The following is a 21,473-nucleotide window of genomic DNA, read 5'->3' as shown; positions in this document are numbered from 1 at the left end:
AAAGAGCCCGTTTCATGATATTAATGTGAAGAGATGATTTAACAGTCTTTTATTTTTCTTCTCAATCGACCCCACATCTGCCGGCCATGGATGCATGGGTTATCCCCAACCTGGTGCACCCTGGAGACTCTCTTTTATATATTCTATTATATTATTATATAAGTATATACTGTATATGAAGTCTGTTTTTCTTTTAAGTTTCAAAATTCTAAATTCAAAACAGGGAAATACAAAAAGAAAATGAGAGTAATTGAAAATATTTCAATGAAAAAGTATACATTAATAAAATGGTAAATGAACAGTACATGTATAAAATAGATAGATAGAAATTGAATAAGAAGAGATATCACAGCCTGAAGCAGTATGAACAAGTATAGATAATGAGGCAAGGGCTACATGTAAAACACAAATCTAGGTCCCAGTGGATGGTCATTAGATGAATCAACAAGGGCATATTGGAGTTTGGCCACAATGACCAGACCCTATGTTTGAGGGACATTTTCTATTCTGATACATAAACCTCAATAATGTTAATTAACCCTATCCAGGAGGGTAGAGAAGGGGGATAAGATGATGTCCATTAATCTTTTATAAATCATGGCACCCTAGAGTAACAGAATTTGTCACAGCATACCAGGTACCAAATATTCTTGTTTTGAAAAAAAATAAATAAATATGAAAGTAAGTAAATTGTGTTTATATCCCATCCTTAGGGTCAGTTATGTTGTTTGGGACAGGATTTTCTTCTGTTTGTTTACATATTTTATTAATGAAAGCCACACACACTGGTTTTGTCTAATATATTGCCAAAAAATCATTTGAATTGGTCCTGGAACACAAGCCCTTGCAAGTGCCTCGTGGTACCCCAAGGTGCCATGGCACAGAGATTGGGAACCACTGCTCTAGGCCGAGGCCAAAAATGCTAATAAATGGAGTTAAAAGGATAATGGAATACCAGTGATATGTCCAAAATAAAGCCACTCTAGGTGACCATATATCAAAATAATTTGTTACTTATGGCAGTGTGTTGGAGCAAGCAATAGCCTTTTTCTAACCACATGCTGAAAATGGACCAAAAGTGTTCTGTCAACTAGTTGGGAAAATTAAACATGAACCAGGGCATGGGTTTGTCAGGTGTACAGCGACGAGGATAGGTGTAGAGTGTGGTGTCCCGAGGGGGACATGCGTAACATCCAAATTCACAGAATGTGTGTCGTATTATGGCGCTGGAGCAACTAGTGACCTAGTAAATGTGTTTATCAGCTGCCACAATAGTGGAGGTATGCCAGACCCCAACTTTAAAGAATAAAAAAAAGAACACTTCTATGTGGCACTAGATAACACATGCACAATATAATTCAAAATACATGTATTTATAAATATCACAATTATACACCATAATAATAAAAAATGTATGAAAAATGAAAAACTGAATAAATATAATAATATATAAATAAAATAAAAAGAAGAATAAAAATTAATGAACAATTATACCACACACAAGACCATCCCTGGGGTTATTTTAAAATATGAGCATAGTTTGACACATTGGTATAGAGTCCATGTGCGATGATGTGATTAATTAGTGTAAACAGTTCACAGAGAGGTGAAACAAATTAAAGGTGCCCATACACGGTACAATATTCCCATGCGTTTTGAACTAGATTGCATCGCATGTGATTTGCGTGCGAGGCAATCGGGACCTAGTTCAAAAAGCACAGGCTGCACAGACTTTACGCGCTGCGCGATGGGATGCCCTGCTCGCAGGAGCAAGCATCGCATCGCACCTTTCGCACTGTGTATGGGCACCTTTAACTCTTTATGTGCTCACAATAAATGTTGCACAATAAATGGTTTCTCAAAAACCATATGGATCACATGAACAATCTGTATAGATTAGTAATAATTATAGTTGCCAAATTTTTATATACACACACACACACACACACACACACGTAGTGAAGCTTATGAATGGTCAGCATATACCCATTTTGGTTTTCAGTCTCAAAGGACTGGCTCCAGACTCCCAAATTCTGTGGATATTTGTGCAATCAAGTGTCTTTGCCGATCCGAATGCAGTTGCAAGCGGTCGGCTTTTCCAACTTAGGCTGAGAGTCTGTGCAGTGGCTGCACACACTTGTCCGATGGTAAGTAATACTCCCTTCTGATGTTGCAGTGGCTGGTTGGTAAAGCCATACTCACAAGCAGCGTGGCTGCGATAATTCACTCGGCGGGCAAACCGCAGCAAGCAAGTTCCACAATTTTACATCACCTGCAGTTTCACGCTTTTCCCCCGCTCATAGGGCGTCTTTAATAAAAAAATGGCCGCCCCATAAGTAGTGAAACGTGAAGCTGCAGGTGATGTAAAGTTGTGGAGCCCGCTTGCCACTGTTTGCCCGCCGAGTGAATTATCACGTCTACACTGCTTTATTGCAATTATTCATTTGTAAATAGAAAAAGAGCAGATTTATAACTATATAACAAGCAAATGCTTCAGCATTTCCAAGGTGGCATATTTGAAGTGTGCCTGCCATGCCTAAAATCAGCACAGGGTGAGTAGAAGCCTAATGACGTGGCAATCCTAGGGGGACCTCTTTATTTAAGATGGGGGAGGTTCCCACCTCAGGGACCCTGTTATTTGTGTCCCCTTGGCTGTGTCATTACACCTATGCTAGTGAAGTCTGGTGCGTGTTATAGGCTGTGTTCGAAAAATGACAGCCAGAAATATTTTGACCTGGTACTTTATGGGGAAATAGTACAAAGAACCAGAATGGAGGGGGGATTAATTTCCCTAACATCAAATTATATAAGCAGGCAGCCATTTGTAGATACATTAAGGACTGGGTCCATCACAAAGACCATAGTTGCCTACCCTCCTGCATTCTGCAGGAGACTCCCTGAAATAACAGAAATCCCCCTCATTAGTCTAGCAATCTCCCTCATTTCTCCTAGCCCACATTACACTGTTACATTTTGTGGGAAAAAAGTAATGAGAGATAGATACATTTACATTGAATCATCAGCACCATTTCCCAGCACTTTACCAAGTACAGTAGCTCTTACTAACTGCTTTGGGGCTCATCTACATTTGGATATAAGTCATTTTAAAAGCAGTACACACCCACGCTTCTAGGTGCCATATTCACAATCTCTTTTCACAGTCTCTCCATATAAGGACTTAGACACACCCTTTGGGTGGAGCATGACACGCCCCCTCAATGCGGCGCTGTGTAAAATTCTACTACCAACTATAATGTCCCTGAAACTAGTTTTCAAAAGTAGGCAAGTATGACACAGACTAGTATGCCAATTATACAATAGAACAACAGTTTATCCCTAATGTTAACTTAACCTTCCTTTTACATTTACCCAAATTCCACCAGGTTCTGGAAAACCCTCTCATTATGTCAACATGGCACACGGTACGCAACAAAGCTAGACTACATAGCTTGTATTCTTTACATCTACATTTTTTAGCATAGCAAACCCCGAACCAAATAGCAAACCCCGAAATGAAAAAGCCATTCACTTATGTACAGGCAAAGTCTCACTATGACTACTTCTCAACATGTGATTAACTTTTTTCCAGGCCCAACATTATACTAATAAGGTAATAACCTTCCTAAGTGATACATTTTGGGATAACGAATTGGATAAAGCTATCCTAAATGTGAATTATTCCAGAAAAGCTATTACCTACTATCAAATACTGAGAACACCTCATTATACTGGCCAATTTCAATCCGGCATCATTAAGGGGCAGGCACACTTCCCTAGCCTAGAGGAAAAGGTTTTCTTGAAAACGTAATTATACTCTATCAAAACCATATCAGCCACATCCTATAAGGATATGTTTTTTAAAATGTTTTATAGAGGATACTTGTCTCCTCGTTGCCATAACTTAATAGGCTTCACTAATTCTTTAACATGTCTTTAATGTAATCATTCCAATGCAAATTTATATCACTGTTTTATGGGAATGTACAGTAATACAGCGATTCTGGTTGACCATAAGAAAGTTTGCAATGGATTCTCTGGTAAACTATCTAGCACTAACCCCAGAATGGGCCATCTTGGGATTTTTGCCAGCTACATAAAAATGTATACTAGAACAGTGCATTACCACTATTAATGCCAATTCCACTGCATCTTTTCAATTCTGGGAATCGGGATCCCAGGATTGACATCTCTACAGTACAGGCAGTGAGCAGGGGCAAAAACACAAGCCCTGTCCCCCCACTCCGGCCGCCCCACACATTCATTTACTTACATGGGCGGGCGGCCGGGAGCAGGGCAGACATCAGCAGTGCCTCCAGGAGCTGGCGGGTGACGTAGATAGTGGCAGCAGCAGCAGCAGAGCCCCCTGGAGGGCGGGCAGCCGAAGTTGCAGACACTACTTAGTGGTGAGGGGTCACTCAGGAGCGGATATGGTGCGGCCTGCGCAGCGTGATGGTCAGAGGTCACTCTGCGCAGGTTGCACTGCCCATACCTGCTCCAGACTGCAGGGCATATATCGGGAACTCCTGGGCAGCATCTGAGTGTGCGCTCAGACGCTGCCCGGCATTAGATATGTGCATGCGCAGCTAATTCTGCTTTTTGACCTTCAATCCCAGGATTCAAATCCCTGCATTTTTTAGGCCAAATCCCGGGATCCCGCCGATCCCGGGATCGGCCACCCTTATTTCCACCCCACCCTCACTTAATATGTTCAAAGGAAAATTATTTCAAATATTCAAACTTGAATGTACCGAAACAACTCTCCATAAGGAAACACAAACGGAAGCTTTTTTCGAGGTATGGGAAAGCTATATAGAAACGATACCAGCGGAAACAAAACAACAAATACATAAATATTTCCGCATGACTCTCTGGTATTGGCCCAGAATACTCTTGCCCAACTCTATATTGAGTTCCATATGTGAACTATTACTTATTGAAAAGTAGTGTTAACATTATAAGAAGTGCTTGCAAGACCTTTAGTTTACTGAAGTAAAAATACATGCATTATGTTAATTTATTAAGAACTAAATACACAACACTAACCGGTGATTGTGTATGTAAGGAACATTTTTATTGTATAACTCTTAATCTTACATTTCATATTTGAAATTGTGTAGACCGTAATTATATAAAGAAAATGTTATGTAACATCTTTACTGTACAACTTGTAACTCAATCATACAATTGTTAATACATGAAGAAAAAAATATAAAATGTATGCAATCATTATTATTACTAATATTCAATACTATTCTTTATTGTGATTGTAATTTCTCCATTATTGCAATAAAAACATCTTTGAATTTTTTTTTCGTATGGGGCCTAGACATGGGGTGGTTTCAGGGCATTTTCTAAGTGATCTCACAAGATCGCTTAGAAAATGCCCCTACAGCGCTCCGTGTGTAGGAGTCATATTGATCGCTGGTCAGAGAACACTGTGGGGGAGATTCTCTAAACTAAAAATGCGGTAAAACCCCCGTTATCAGGGTTTATACCGCATTTTGGGATGCTCTAAGCATCCCCTGGCAGGGGACATCGCCATAATTTTTCTGGCGATGCCCCATAGAAGCCTATGGGCTTCTAACGTGACCCCTCGCTGCCCCGCACCGACCCCCCTCACCTGTGTCCGGGCAGCACAGAGCTGTTCTGCCTGGACCTGTGACCTCCTCCCTGCACTTTACATCCTCTTCCGGGTGCAGGGAGGAGGAGAGCCAGTTACCCCTGCAGTAGCAGCAGCAGGCAGCAGCGTGGTAAGTGAGGGGGGAGGGGGGGAGCCGCCGCTCATCGCCGGCATAGCCGAATCTAGAATTCTGGTAATGGGTGGTCCCAGATCTAGACATAACAGCAGGGGGACCTTTGCGCGGCGTAGCCGCGCGGCAAAAAGGGTGTGTGACCTCATGTGAAGGAGGCGTGGCATCACAAAAAGGGGTGTGGTATTACACTTTAGACCATACACAGTAATGCCCATTACACATTTTAGCAAACTCCGTAATACCCATTACACATAAAGCCACACGCCATAATGCCAAATACACATAAGGCCACACACCATAATGCCAATTACACATTGTGCCACACATCATGATGCCCATTACATACTATATAACAAACCGTAATGCCTATTACATATTTGCCATATAAGTGCTTTTTACCTACGTGCTCATTACTAGGGGGTTCTTGCTTGATGGTACCATAGTACCCATTACACATGATGCCGCACACCATAGTACCCATTACACATGATGCTGCACAACATAGTACCCATTACACATGATGCCGCACACCATAGTACCCATTACACATGATGCTGCACACTGTAATGCCCCTTACACATTAAGCCACACATTATGCGTAATGCCCCCACATACCGCCACTTGTAGCGTCCCTTAAGCAATGCCACTTGCTGTAAATTTTTATATGAGCCTTTGCTGCTGCTCTGCTGCTGCAGGGAGAGATGGAGAGCGGTGTAGCTGCTTCTATGGGGAGAGGAACAGAGCGCAGAGCACGCTCCCACTCCACTCCTGGTGTCCCTCTAGCCGAGTGAACATTTGAAATATTGTGCGCGCTGTTGTTGTGCGTGACGTCGGGGGAGCACGCCGGGCGCCGGCACCACATGATTAAAGGGGGGGGCGGGCTGAGGTGAAAGCGGGGAGAAGAATTAAAGCGGAAGCTGCAGGGGTGACAGTCATTGACAGCTGGGCAGAGAGCAGGGGGCTGCCCGGCTGTATTCAGAGCACTGCATGTCACGGCTGTTTGAAATAATACCCCTTTCACAACAGAAAATGCAGGGATTTACCCGGGAATATGGTCCCAGGATCATGCAGGGACATTCCCAGGCTGACCCCTTATACACCAGCCTAGTCCCTGCATTTTCTGGTGTGAGGGGGAGAGACAACCACTCCCCTCTCCCTACCCCCCTTTAACTTTTGAGTTGGCTTCGAATGATTTTGGTCCCGTGAAACTGGGCTGTTTGGTTCCAGAGAAATCTGCCCTCAAAGAACATAAACAGTCATGACATTACATTTAAGAAATGAAAAAAAACAACAAAAAAAAACGGTTTAATCTCAATATCCCTGGAACCAATTAACCCATATGGATCCAGCCTGGTATCAGATTGAAGGCCCAGCGATTTGGGTTCGACTGAGATCAACCTCGAGCTTCAGTGATGCCGAAGGGGGAACTGGCAGCCATTGAACTGGGTGGGGGTCTTAAATTAGCGGGTCCAATGTTATCCTATAGGGAAAACGTTCCAGTTTTGCCTGGCAGTATCTCCGGATCCCATGGGGCTAGAGACACGGGGCTGGGCTCGTTGGAAAGCCCCATCCCTCAGCTACAAAATTGGCTAATGGGTGGTCCTGTGCACCCCCGGACCACCCCCTAGATTCGCCTATGATCGCCGGGTCAACGCAAAAGACAGCTCTTAATGCAAGAGCTGTCTTTTGTGATAATTATCACATATGTTAGATCATGTGCGATAATTATGTTTGCGGTAGCCGGCGGCGGTAAGGGGGCGCGGATGTTAGAGCATCCCCCCCTGAGTGTTTTGAGTTAATTTAGGCTCAAAACGCTCAGCATACCTCCCCGTGTGTAGTCCCCATTACTGTTCAGCTGTGGACACTTCACAATGATAAACCTACTTTTGGCTAAACTCTTAATTTGCAGCGAATGTTATCTGATTTATGTCAGCATGCGCCCAGTTAAGTCAGCAATTCCACTCAAAGAAAAGCCTGCTGCAAGCAAGTTTGTAAGCTGTGACCAGCACTGGCATAATACATTCTTCTGTATGCACACTGCCTTGACGTAAATGTTTTTATGTACACAATGTGTATGTCCCATGGCATTGTAATCCATTTAATTATCTGCTGGAGGAGGAAGGAGCCTTTACCCCTAGGCCTCTGCTCTAAATTTCTATTAGATATGGCTCTCACATTTTGCAAGTCTTCTATTTTGTGTCTTTGGAAATCTTATGTTGTTGTAGGGATAACAGCTGACCTTTTTCTTGTGGATTCAAAGTTGAATAGTAGTGGTAACATAATTTCACATATCTACGTGCAGTATGATTTTATTTTCATGTCTGTGTAAAAGCCTATAAATATCTAAATCAATGCACATTTGTAGTGTAATATGTTATTTTGTAGTTGGTAGTGTAAAAATAAAAAATATGGAGATATCCTACTTAAAGACCCTTTCCGATATGGGTGCCGGATGGCTGACAGACAGTCGGGATCCCATCTGTTAAAACCGTGACACTTGGGGTCCCGACGTCCACCGGCTATTCTCGTGGGGGTCCACGACCCCCATAGAGAGAGAATAGAATAGGTGGCAGGTGTAGCAAGCCTGCAGGGGGCTTTGTTGCACTCCCCTCGCTGTCTTGAGTCCGGGCATGGATTTTTTGATTCCCTGATCATTGTTTGGTACAGCCATGCCAATGATGCTACTTGCAGGGCACACCGTCTGCCGCTTCTCTAAGGAGGCTCCTTTGTAATTTGGAGGTTGGTGTCCCTGTGGCTGCCTGTTTCTGTATATCTCCCAGGAGTGCCTCTGATTACCATTCTGTACAGCTCCTTCCTTATCTTCCTGTTCCTTGTTTGCCTCCTTGGTAGCTCTACTTGCACTGCTGCGCCTGTAGACCATATCCTGTGTAGAACACTCAGCAGCTTAAACACATAATACAAGTATTGCCAGGCCCAGTGGTCAGTGTACATTTGCAAAATAGTTTTGTGGTCTTAGTGGTGTAAACAAAACCCAGATTTTAATAAAAAGACACTTGGTGCAGTTAAGTTAACTCCTTGGTGCCACTTAGGGGGTTAATTGGCACGATTAGAAAAAGGTATGTCTATATAACATGGGCACAAACTTAGAATTCGTATTCCATCCCATAAGTCAACCAATTTGTCTGTATTCTAAATGGCTATGCGACTTGCAGCATCGCCCAGTTTCCAATGTTTAAAGTGGCAATTGTTTAAAAGACCAAACAAACCTGTATGGGTTTTTTTTTTCTTAAATAAACACTGAAACATAATGCTGCTTGTAGAAATGTTCATCCCCTGCATAGAAATGCAACCCCCTTACTAAACTGTTAGGGGTGGTGTTAGATCTCACCACAAAACCTTAACCAACATTTTAGCTGGGTAACTGTGATTATTGTCTGGCACACTCCAGATTTTCTTTGATGCTGCATTTCTTAATACGTAATGGCAAGTTGTATGTAGAGCTGTTGATATTGTTGACTGGTGCGCCTTATCTCCAGCCACTAAACTCTGTAGCTCAGTGGTTCCCAAACTTTTTTGAATCACGGCGCCCTAGAGCACAAAATATTTTCATGGCACCCCTAGGCCAAATGCTTCTTATCGAGAAATTCAGAAAAAATATATAAAATGAAGTGCATTGTGTTTATATGTCACAGTTATCTGGTGAGGGACAGGATTTGCTTCTGTTTGTCCACGTATATTATGATTGGCAGCCTCCAGCACTGGTTTTGCCTGTTACATTGACCATAAATAATATGAATTGATCCTGGTCCACCAACCCAAGGCACCCATGCAAGTGTCCTGAGGCACCCCAGGGTGCCTAAACACACTGTTTGGGAACCACTGCTGTAGCTCCCTCAAGTGATAGATGTGAGTTCCCTCTCATGTTTTCTTGCTCTCATACTGAATTTTGGGTACTTGTTTCCTAGAACTAAGCAATTTGCTTAGTGGGCTATTCTTCGTAGGGAAATCTCATCGCATGGGCCATTTTAGGGCCATGCGATGTGATTTTCCTATGTAATTTATTCACTGCTCTCTCAGCCCCGGGCCATCGCATCGCATCTGCCGCAAAATCACATGTGATTTTATAGGGTGTGCGATGCTATGACATTAGGTATACACTAATATGATTGTATGTCCCCAAAATAGGTTTATTGCACCCCCCCCCCACTATCCACGCCAACCCGAAGCGTGGCGAGCGGCGGTGGAACGTGTCCTCCGACTTTTTCTTTACCCCACTATCCACGTCGGCGTGGAATTGATCTTATATAGTGTGGCAAGCCCGAATCGGTGGCTCGATGCGCTCGCCACACTATATGAAATCAACTCCACGTCGACGTGGATAGTGGGGTAATGAAAAAGTTGGAGGATGTGTTCCGCAGCCCCTCGAGGGGCTCGCTGCGCTCACCACGATTCGGGATGGCGTGGATAGTTGGGGGGTGCGTTAAACCTATTTTTGGGACATACAATCATATTATTGTATACCTAATGTCATGGCATCGCACACCCTATAAAATCGCATGCGATCGCATGCGATTTTGCGGAACATGCGATGCGATGTAGTGGGATACAATGAGAAAAAAAATACATAGCAAAATCGCATTGAATCGAATGCCGCTATAATGGCCCATGCGATGCGATTTCCCTACGGTGCCGTACGTAGGAGATCTGGGCGCTGTGCTAGTAAACAAGTACCGAATTTTGTGGTTGACATTGTCTAGACATGGCCTGAGTATAGTACAACTTCCATTTCCTTAAGGTGCCCACACATGGTGTGATATGTGCGGCGTGCGTTTTGTATTAGATGGCATTTAGTTCAAATCACATTTGCTAAAACAGTGCAATTTGATGCGATCTAGTACAAAAAGTAATGTCGGCGTGTACTTTTTGGCTTGCGATATGGACTACACAGGAGTGCACATCGCAAGCCATATATACTTTTTAAGTTAAAATTGCTCTGTGTTTATTTTGCGAAGCGATGTGTGCTACTGTGTATCGCAAAATAAAGACGTATATGCATACAGGAATTTTTTAACTAGATCATTTGTACCCTGTAATTGACTATTGTAGTGTAGTCAAAAATCGGGTGTAGTTCAGATCGCACCCAGTGTACAGTCCAAATTGTATAGCACAAATTGTATGGCGCAACGTCAGTCTGTGGTTTGGAAACATAATCTTTTTAGAAGTGTGGCCAGCATAAGGCATTGATACCTCCTAAAGCTGGGTACATATCTGAATAACACGTTGATCTAGCAACTGTCCGACACAATGCAATGCTCTAGGCCTGGGGTAGCCAACCCTAGTCCTCGAGAGCTACCAACAGTGCATGTTTTTCAGGTCTCCTCACAGAATCACAAGTGAGCTAATTAGCTCCATCTGTGGATCTTTTAAAATGTGTCAGTGATTAATGAGTGCAGCTGTGCAGCAGCTAGGTTGTCTGGAAAATGTGAACTGTTGGTAGCTCTCGAAGGGCTAGGGTTGGCTACCACTGCTCTAGGTTATCTGTGCACACTACATGTGCCGCCGTCCGATAACACAATATAGAGTAATGGATATAGGGAATACACTTTACAATGGTCCTTAGTTAATTCCCCAAATTTTATTCTTTCTTCTCTACATGGTGGTTATTCAGATCTCATCGCTATTGTGCGAATTTGCAATCTTATTGATTGTCGAATGCCAAAATAGCAACAGAAATAGCGAAAATATCTAATTACAATTTAACAGAGAGAAAGTGGCCATTTGGGGGTAGACTCCTGCGATTTTCTTAGGTGTTTTAAGAGAAGGTGTGTGACGTCAGCTCCAGTCCTCAATCAGCCTGTATCTGTCGCAGACTTGTGGAAGACTTTCTCACGTTTGCACAGACTGGGAAAATTGGGATGCAGTTAGTATCCTGGCGGTCAAAATTCCGGAACTTTGTCCCTCTATGGGTGTCCACGACACCCATAGAGGGAGAATAAATGAGTGTGCCGAGCGCAGCAAGCCTGCAAGGGGGGGCGATCCACGTCCCCCCCCCTTGTTGGGATTTCGGCGGTCGGGATTTTGACCGCCGGGATTCAGACCGCCGGGATTTCATACAAATCCCGGAAAATCATTTGATGGTAAGCGAATTGTGTTACAGATAATAGCGATTCATTAACAATTCTCACGCAGAGTTGCACGGGTGGGGTTTTTTTCCACTAACTATTCTGGAAATCTGAAATAGGCCCTATGTTCAGTAATATTCAGGCTTGGCTGGTACTCCTGCTCTTCCATGCATATACACTGCTTGCATTTATTACTCTTCTAAAACTGTAAACCATTACGGAAACTGTATATGTGTCTGGTTTATTAAATATTTATAATGAGTAATGATTACAATGGTTTTGCAGATAGCTATATAGTTATCAGTACTTTCTCTATAGACTGAATCTTGTCTCCTGCAATTTAGTCCCTGTTGTCAATGTTAGCAAGGACTGCACTGTTCACTGTTCCAGCAAACTCGCTGACCTGGCTTGGAATAACAGTGTCATGGGTGTGCTGCTCTGTGCAGGAAACAAGATAAACGCAACATGTACTGTGTGTGTTGGAAGCACCTGTCATCAGAGGCCAGACGTATGCTGCCTGGTTGATTGATTTTTCCTAGAAAAATCCTTTCTAGGAATAGAAGCAATGCAAAAAATGTGCTTGCGATAACACACTGGAATGTATTTCACATATAATGTAATTACATAGGCTGACTGCTCTCTTCATTCACTTAAGGTGCCCATATACTTGTCCGATTTGGGCCCCGATTTCATCCGACTCCAACTGATTGGGCCCAACTCGGTTGTGTCTGACATCCGATGCGCGGTTACTTGCCCATGGTATCGTCAGTCAGAGGGCGGAAAGGCTACACATAAGTTAAATCGGATGTGCCGCTGTCTGGGGGGATTATTAGCACCCATGATGTATCGCATCCGATCCCCAATCGTGTCTCTCAGCCAATCAGCGACCGTCCATTCTTTTGAATGTGTTTTTTTTTTTTTTATTCTCCCGCCTTCAGTGCCCCAGAAGTATTTATTGCATGTAAAAATGGAACATCAAGTGCCAGATCATATGTGAGCCTCTCAGGGGGGCTGCCAGTAGAGCTCAGGGGAAATTGGGTGGACAGGTGTATGGGGGCCTTTAGATTATGGGGGGTATTCAATCTGCTGCCGCATTTCCGGCGTGGGAAATAGCAGCAGCTCCCTATTCAATGCTGTCATTAACGACAGCATTGATGAGGGATCACGGCAGAACGGGCCCGACTTCAGAAGCTGCCAGGCCCGTTCTGCCGATAACGGCCAAGGATTGTCGTTATCCGGGCCGCAGATCGTCAATCCATGGTTGTTTTCACGGCCACGCCCCCTTTGCGCAGAGCGGCAGGTGGGACATTGAATCCCGCCTGTCGTTCTGCGGTCGATCTGACCGCAAACGGGCCCGGATCACGGCTGTCGGCGGGGATTGACAGCCGTGATGCCACATTAAATACCCCCCTATGGCAGTAGTTCCCAGACTTTTTAGAATCACGGCACCCCAAAGTCTAAAAAAAAAATTCACGGCGCCCCTAGGATAAAAATGTTTCTTTTTGAGATTTTTTTTTTAAATTGTGTTTTTAACACATTAACCCTCAATCTTGTTGGGTGTATCTTCATAAAATATACTGTACGAATGCTGTGGTGTGTTTTTGTTGTTTATTTTTAATTAAGATAAAGGTTTGTTGCTTAGTTGATTTGTTTGGTTTGTATCCCCAAATAAATAGATGTTATGATGTAAACAATATGAAAAAATGTAAATGCTAAATATTTCTATCCACAGCGACTGGCCTGAATGAGTCACTGATCCTTTGTACTGTACTTATCTTTTTTTCTCTTATAGCTAAGTGGTTTGGGTATCCGGATGGTTCAAAGACAATGGCCCTTATTCAGATCTGATCGCAGTACAAATTTGTTCTCTAAATAGGCAAAACCATGTGCACTGCAGGTGGGGCAGATGTAACATGTGCAGAGAGAGTTAAATTTGGGTGGGATGTGTTGAAACTGAAATTGGAATTGTAGTGTAAATATAATGCAGCCAGTATTTACCCTGCACAGAAACAAAATAACTCACACAAATCTAACTCTCTCTATAAATGTTACATCTGCCCCTCCTGCAGTGCACATGGTTTTGCCCATTTTGAGAACAAATTTGTACTGCGATCAGATCTGAATAAGGACCAATGTCTAGGTCAACATACATATGGCTGGCAGGTTCAAAGGTCAACACAAGCAATAAGTTACACTTTACCATCACCATGGACTGTACAATAATTGGGGGTCCATGTACTCCAGTTCCGACATTGACACAAAAAAGTGATAAACCTTTTTCCATGTTGACCATTTGCTTGTGTTGATTTTTATCCAGTGTCAAACTTGTGCCTGTTGATATTGTGGGTTCGAACTAGACATTGGGTGGTATTCAATTTCAGCCACTATTTCCGGCAGGGGAAATAGCCGCCGCCGACAAATCAGTGCTGCTGTTTCCGACAGCATTGAAGGCGGATTAAGACCAAACAGATCTGACTTTAAAACAAGTCCAATCTGTTTTGTCGAATTCAAATCCGTTTTCGTCAACACTCTTTTCGACACAACGATAGGCGCAACATTGCATTCCATCTGTCAAGTCTTCCGAGCAGAGCGAAAAAGGGCCAGAACTCAGTCTGTCAGAACATTTCGACAGTAGGAATCCAAGATTGAATACCGGCCATTGTCTTTAAGCTATACCACACCCTGTAGTTTGCTCTGTCAGTGTTCGTTCACATACAGTAAATGGTGATACTTGCACAGGCCCTGACACTGACTAATCTTACACTCCTCCAGACTCTTATTACTGCTTTCCTGTGACTGTAATGTATCGTTTTGCTTGCCAATTTCTTTAGTACAGATAACTGCATTTGTAATATGGTCCTGTCCTGAAACATGATGAGACTAGTCTCTGCTCTTATTTCCATATTTTCTCATTGTTTCTTTTTGGCTTTGTTTTCTAGGAAATGCCCAACTCCGTTTTCTTGGTCATGGAGGTAACTCATTTATTATCCTGAGGGGGGTTACAGATGTTTTTATGGATAGTTGTAATTTACTGTAAAGCTGAATAAAATTGAGTTGAATTTATTTTCTTGATTTAAAAATATGTAAATCATTATTTATTGGAAGTGAATTATTACCCATAATTCTTTTTACTTGGATGAAATTACTACATTTAGTCATCCAGATGTGTGTTTTTGTTTTGAATATAGTCTAAAAATATACTGAGGAGTGGCTGGTAATATTTCTAAAGCCTCTTGAGGCCTACAGCAATGTGAGGGCAGAGGCTTATTATAATAGAGTGGTGTATGCCCTGCACACTGGTCAATGCGGGCACCTGCGGGTCGTTAACGCCTACCTCTGTCATCTGTGCATGTACAAAAAAGGGAGCGGATCTTTAAAAAATGCATGAAGAATACATCACGCCCCCCCGCTCCTCTCCCACCCCCATCCCCCTCCCCATCTACCGCCATCGCTCATCACCTGCTGGCTTTCCCAAGTGTGTATGCATTAGTAAATGCCGGCACCTCGCTGACGCCTATATCGGCAGCGGTGATCATACTGTGTGTACGGACCCATAGTTTGAGAAGGATCCCCGCAGGCTGGTTTTGTTTACGAGGGGATAGACATTTCCCTGCTTTGATGCTTTGCCCTCCCCCAACTTACATCTGAAGTGACATGAGATTGCTGGACGATATTCAAATGATGTTCTTTCACGCTAAGTAGGGTCGGATTAGGCAGTGTAAAGCAGCAAGACCACACTAAACTAATGGTCTCATTTCATCTCACAACCCCTGTGGGGTACAAGCCAAAATGCAGGTGCTGTCATTCAAATGGAGACACAATTGAAGGAAGATTTTGTGGGAGATGAAATTTGGAGGTTTGAGGGAACATTATAATAATAAGGATTGATAACCATACAATTATGCTAGACACACATCCTGATTGGTTTTATACATCCTCTCTGGCAGTGTGCACCCTAATGAAATGTTCACATCCTCATCCTATTAAACAAGGCCACTGTGGTAGACGTAGCTATGGTCATTTATTTGATTGGGATAACATTGCATCAAAGGCAAGTGTTACTTTGTCCTTTATCTTAATGAACTCAGCCCAAAACATCAAATTATCTTTGAAATTGGAAACGCATTATGGGTCTCATTTGTGAATACATTTTCATAGCAAAAATAAAGCTGAATAGAGAAAAACATGTTTGTTTTATTTTAATTTGGTGGGAATTTCTTAACCTATTCATTTTATGTCTCTGAGGTAGGCAAACTGTGTTGCTCCCGTGGAACTACATATCCCAGAATTCCCTGTTACTGTTTTGCAGTTAGGGCATGCTAAAACTGTGTCAACACCCGCAGAGATGTGTGGTTCCAGAGCAGCTGGAGTGCCGAAGGTTGTTGCCTAAAGATATGTCCACATACAGATGGAGCCGGCCTCTTTCTAGCCAGCTCTCGCGTCCCGTGGCTATAGAGCTTTCCCCGTGCCCCTCGTCACCCCACCGTCCCCCCTATCCCTGCCCGTCTCCCTGTAGTGGAGACGGGCAGGGACCCGCAGCGGCGACATCCGGAAACTGGGACGCGTGTCCCAATCGGATGGAGCGCCTCTGCATCTGCTATCGCCAGCGCAGGCATACTGGCGATCCCCGAGCAAGAACTAGAGGCACTCCATCTGTACATCTAGCCTCCATATGCCATGAGATGGTTGGTGTGCGTGAGCATCCATGTCCCGTGTAGCTCCTCTAACATTGAGCGTTCTTTCTTTAATAGAATGCATCATAATGCAACTAGTATGCACAAGGGGTCTGTGCTTAATAATTTGCTGTCACATGCATATTGTGTGTTACTGAGTCTGTATATGGAGCGGAACAGAACTTGTAGCAGTTCATGTAAAGATCAGAGACTCTGGTTGCACACAGATATACTGTACAAGTGTCATATTGCTAGAAGATTCTTCCGCAACATTGCATGTCAGGAGCAGCTGTTAGGTGTTTGGGGACACATCTGTATCTCTGTTCTTTATGTTCAATACATCATGCTGACATACTGCAATAATGGACCGTAGCCCATGAATTTGATATTGTAAAGTACATTTTCCAGACTAGGAGGTGCATTTGCGAAGTGGCACTTTCCACAACCCCCGCTGTGTTTTCATCAGCTATGGTCGCTGGATCTAAAAGGACAACAACACCAAGAGCATTTAGCATTTCATCCTTTAAATCTAGCAGCTGTAGATGTAGCTGCTTTGAAACGCACTGCTCAATATGCATTTCTAGGCCACTTTATTAACTATCAAGTTTGTTTTACGAACCATATAGATCTTTCTATATATTTATCATTAATCTATACTGTATGTTTGTATTCTCCACAGTACTGCAATGGGGGAGACCTGGCAGATTACTTACAAGGTAATTTATATTGTTGCCTATGTTTTTAAATAGGTCTACATACAGAATCCAGGAGTAAAGAGGTGGAAAGGTCCTATTGAGATGTAGCCTCAGGGCAGATGCAGTTAGGGCCTTATTCAGAGCTGAGCTCAGTTCAAATTTGTTCGGAAAATGGGCAAAACCATGTGCACTGCAGGTGGGGCAGATGTAACCTGTATAGAGAGAGTTAGATTTGTGTGAGTTATTTTGTTTCTGTGCAGGGCAAATACTGGCTGCATTATTTTTACACTGCAATTTAGATGTCAGTTTCAACACACCCCACCCAAATGTAACTCTCTCTGCACATGTTACATCTGTCCCACCTGCAGTGCACATGGTTTTGCCGATTTTCTGAACAAATTTGTACTGAGCTCAGATCTGAATAAGGCCCTTAGTGTGGTAAGCTAAACCCCACAGCATCAAGAATTTCAAGGAAATATATGCAGTAAGTGGGCCCTTTGGTACATACTGTGCGGCATAACCTAGAGATAGTATTTTGATATTTGAATAGGCAGCTATATGTGGCCTTTTATTGTTGTTGAGATGATGATTATTACTACTACTATTACATTTTATTTATAAGGTGCAACAAGCGGTTCGCAGTGTTGTACAAACAGATGGAGCGTGCTTTATTCAGTGGGGATCTGGCGGTCAGATCACTAGGCGCCGGAAGGGGATGGGCGCGCACGAGATGCACACGCATCCCCTTCTAACGAAGCTCCCCCCGGGTCCCCACCGCCTAGCCGCCGGTCCCCAACTGGCTGCAGGGGGAGGAGGAGATGCTGGTACCGCCGCAGAGCCCAGGAGGTGACTGAGACACCCCCCCCCCCCCCGTATACTACATCACAAGTATCATGGGGGGGGGGGCCTCCGTCACCGCACCGCAATTCTAGACGCATATTCTAGTACGTATGCGCTAGCATCGTGGCGGGGGCATGGTGAGGGGCGGCGATGTATGTTAATATATTCCGCCCTTAGGCTTACACAATTTAGATTTCAGTTTAAACATACCCCAAATATAACTCTCTCTGCACATGTTGTATTAGTCCCACCTGCATTGCACATCCATTAAAGAAGGAGTTTGCTTTTGCAAACCAACCAGAATCAACCTCAATGTGTGCTGTATTAGTTGGTGGCTGGGTGAAACAGTATTACTAAGTGGTATATTCAATGCTTTTTGCGAGCTACAGAATGGCAGCGAGCAGTGCTGACTGCTCGCTGTCACTGCTCGCATGGTCAGTATTCAACTGACCCCCCTGTTTCCACCTCGCTGGGTCTTTACGTGTGTGGCCGCCAGCTCCCTGCATTAGCTGCAAACCTGCAACCAGCTGTTAGGGGGAATTCTCGCCATCATCTGACAGCAAGGGTTTCCCGGGAACATTGAATATGGTGAGCAGCCGGCGCGGGGGTTAAACGGCGTAGGTCGCTTGTTTTCGGTGATCCCCGCCATTTAACCCTCTCTGTGACCACATTGAATACTGCCCTATGTTGTATCTAGCCTCTCAACAGAGAGATAACCAATACACAGTGTTATGTAAAGAAGGCAGGTTTATTGTGGTTTAACAGATGCACAATACACAGGTCTGATCTTCTATATCACTTCCACTGCTATAGTGGTCACAGTGCCAATATATCCTGAGTTCGAGGGTTATTGGCCACTCTAGTGTTTGGTAATGCAACAGCACCAGGGACCACCTTGCTCTATAACCTTTTGAAGGTAGCAATGCTGCTTAATGTCGGGATTAGGCTCTTCGGCCCATACAGGGCTCCTCGACTAGTCAGTGTTTTGCTGCCTCCCACTCAATGACACTCTTCACTTACCGTAAGGTTAGAATGGTTCCCATATTTAGAGGATTCCTACAGGTGTGTTGCCTGCATATTTCTTTGTTTCAGCAGCTGAGTCCCTGTGTCGTCTGTTAACCATGTGCCCTTATTCTCCGCTTTACCATCAATGGCCAATGCCTCAGCTAAAGCCATGTGGAACGTTCCACGTCGGCTCTGGAATCCGCTTCTGTTGTGGTGCTGTCTCGCAAAAATACTATTGTCTTCCCTTCTCCAGCCAGAGGTGGGAGACTTCTTGTATCCACTGCTGTGGAGCAGAGTGGTAAAAGAGAGCACTGCCAGTGTATTTTGGCATTTTTGTGCCTTTGTCAAGGATGAAAATGCTTAAATACCTTGGCACTGGGACCAGTATAGCAGAGGGAGGGGCTGTCTGAGCACAGAGAGATATTTGTGTATTGTGAATCTGTTACACAATAAACCTGCCTTCTCTATATAATACTGTTCCACCCAGCCATCAACTAACACAACTCACATTGTCCCCCAGTCATCTTTAACCTGCAGCGCCATATCTAGCCCCTTATGAGCCCTTGTTACATGGCCGCCACTTCATCTGATACTGGTGTCTTCTAGTAAGATCTGATCCATGGTGGTGCGTCAGATTGTCAGTTGCCTGTCCATATTGAGCAAAGAGACAGAATGTGCTGAATTCCTCTTCTGCACACTTGTATCCAGACTGTGGATAGATGGAACACATCATTGTACATTTTCCTAAATAACGATAAAGCTAATCTTTGCAAATGGTCATTTGCATTTGTGTTTTCTTCACCAGCACTTCTTGTGACTTGGGGGCTGTCAGTGTTAGCTTGATAACTATAGTACATATGGCATGACAATTGATGGACTGAATCGGTGGTGTGCCTCCTAATGCTTACCTTAGGCCTAACAAGCGACTTGTTGCTTAGGGTTACCTAACACATGTACAGTACAACGTTCATGGTGTGTTTATATTGTTGGTGTGTCATAAATCCTGTAGATGATACAATTATTCAGAACCACCTTCATATTCGCCTACGTATGAGTCTTTAGATTTATTTTTGTCAGGAGTGTTTAAATGGAGGTGTTAATTATGTTGTGAAAAATCTTTTAAAGCTGTTTGTATTCTGCACTCTGGCTTTTCATGGAATGACCGCATGGGTTTCTGGATGCGAGTTCTTACTGTCATAAGCATTCAGAGCCAGAAGGCTGTCCTGGTATAACCTGGCTACACAATGCTCAGCGCTGGCAGCAGCAGTGTCAAGCTAATGCTGCATGAAAGAAGGCAACACATCTCTAATCACGTATACATAATCTTCTCTGTGAAAACCTAACTGGTACATTGATAGTGCGCTGCTTCATGGTAGAAATCATTTCCATGCTTTTGAATTTATTAGAGTTTGACATTGCTACAGCAGCATTGCTGTGTCCTTCAGCTTCAGCTGAATACATGTTAGTTTTATGGACGTAGGGCCTGATTCTGGTTGACTCGCTAAGCAGCGGTATTTCACTGCTTAGCGAGCCATGCAACGCCACCTGCCGTGCGTGCGAATGTCCGCCCAGCGAATTTCCCCACCGCACTACGAATGGATGTTTTGCATAAGCATCCATTCTCAGGGTAGTGTGCGGGCCAGATTTCTACAGTGCTCACAAATCTAAGGCAGTTCAGGCTGACTTTGACTTACGGCGTTCTGGTCCAAGAACTGGGCGGGCGGCTGATGTCCTGTGATGTCAGCCACCCGCCCCTGGAAGGAAGGTGCCGGCCTGTGTTCGCATGGGGACGCTCAGCATTTTCCTGGGCGCATCCAGCATTGGTGGGTATGCCCCAGAAACTAAGGGAATTCGCATGCAAGGCCTCATGCCCGCTTCAATCACCCCCCCCCCCCGTGCGGATGACAGGGAGATTATGCAAGTCTCCAAAGGCGCCCGCACAGAAGCCCTGCGAATGCTCATAAGCGAATATGCACATGTGCGGTGCTACCAACAAAACTGTCACTAAAGAATAATGCATCAAAATACTCGCATACATACATACATACATTCAGTGTGTGTATATATATAATCACACACACATCATAGAGAGAGAGAGCGAGAGAGAGAAAGATAGAGAGAGATACAGTATATAGAGACTATATCAGGATAAATCCTAAGAAAACATTGTGCAGTTTTATTCAATCCCAATATATGTGTTGTATTATGCAGCTAAAGGGACATTGAGTGAAGACACCATCCGAGTCTTTTTACAACAGATTGCGGCTGCTATGCGGATACTACACAGCAAGGGCATTATCCACAGGGACCTGAAGCCACAAAACATACTTCTTTCCTACGCCACTCGGAAAAAGATGACTTTCAGCGGCATAAGGATAAAAATTGGTAAGTCCTAAAGAAGATGCCTATTAAAGAGAACTGCAT

General features: G+C 43.8%; 1 protein-coding gene across 2 annotated transcripts in view; it reads left to right on the top strand.

The window, feature by feature from the left end:
* The window catches only part of ULK2 (unc-51 like autophagy activating kinase 2), a 105,516-nt gene that overhangs the window by 27,970 nt on the left and 56,073 nt on the right, over positions 1–21,473 (top strand). For both annotated transcript variants that reach the window (XM_083173729.1, XM_083173730.1), the window contains exons 4-6: positions 14,776–14,808; positions 17,189–17,225; positions 21,261–21,434. In XM_083173729.1, coding sequence (XP_083029855.1) covers positions 14,776–14,808; positions 17,189–17,225; positions 21,261–21,434 — 244 coding nt within the window. The remainder of the gene's footprint in view (positions 1–14,775; positions 14,809–17,188; positions 17,226–21,260; positions 21,435–21,473) is intronic.

This window comes from Crinia signifera, chromosome 2 (assembly GCF_055691185.1).
Source record: "Crinia signifera chromosome 2, ASM5569118v1, whole genome shotgun sequence".
Taxonomy (NCBI): domain Eukaryota; kingdom Metazoa; phylum Chordata; class Amphibia; order Anura; family Myobatrachidae; genus Crinia; species Crinia signifera.
The sequence above is the reverse complement of the archived record's forward strand: the minus strand, read 5'-3'. Positions and strand labels throughout refer to the sequence as shown.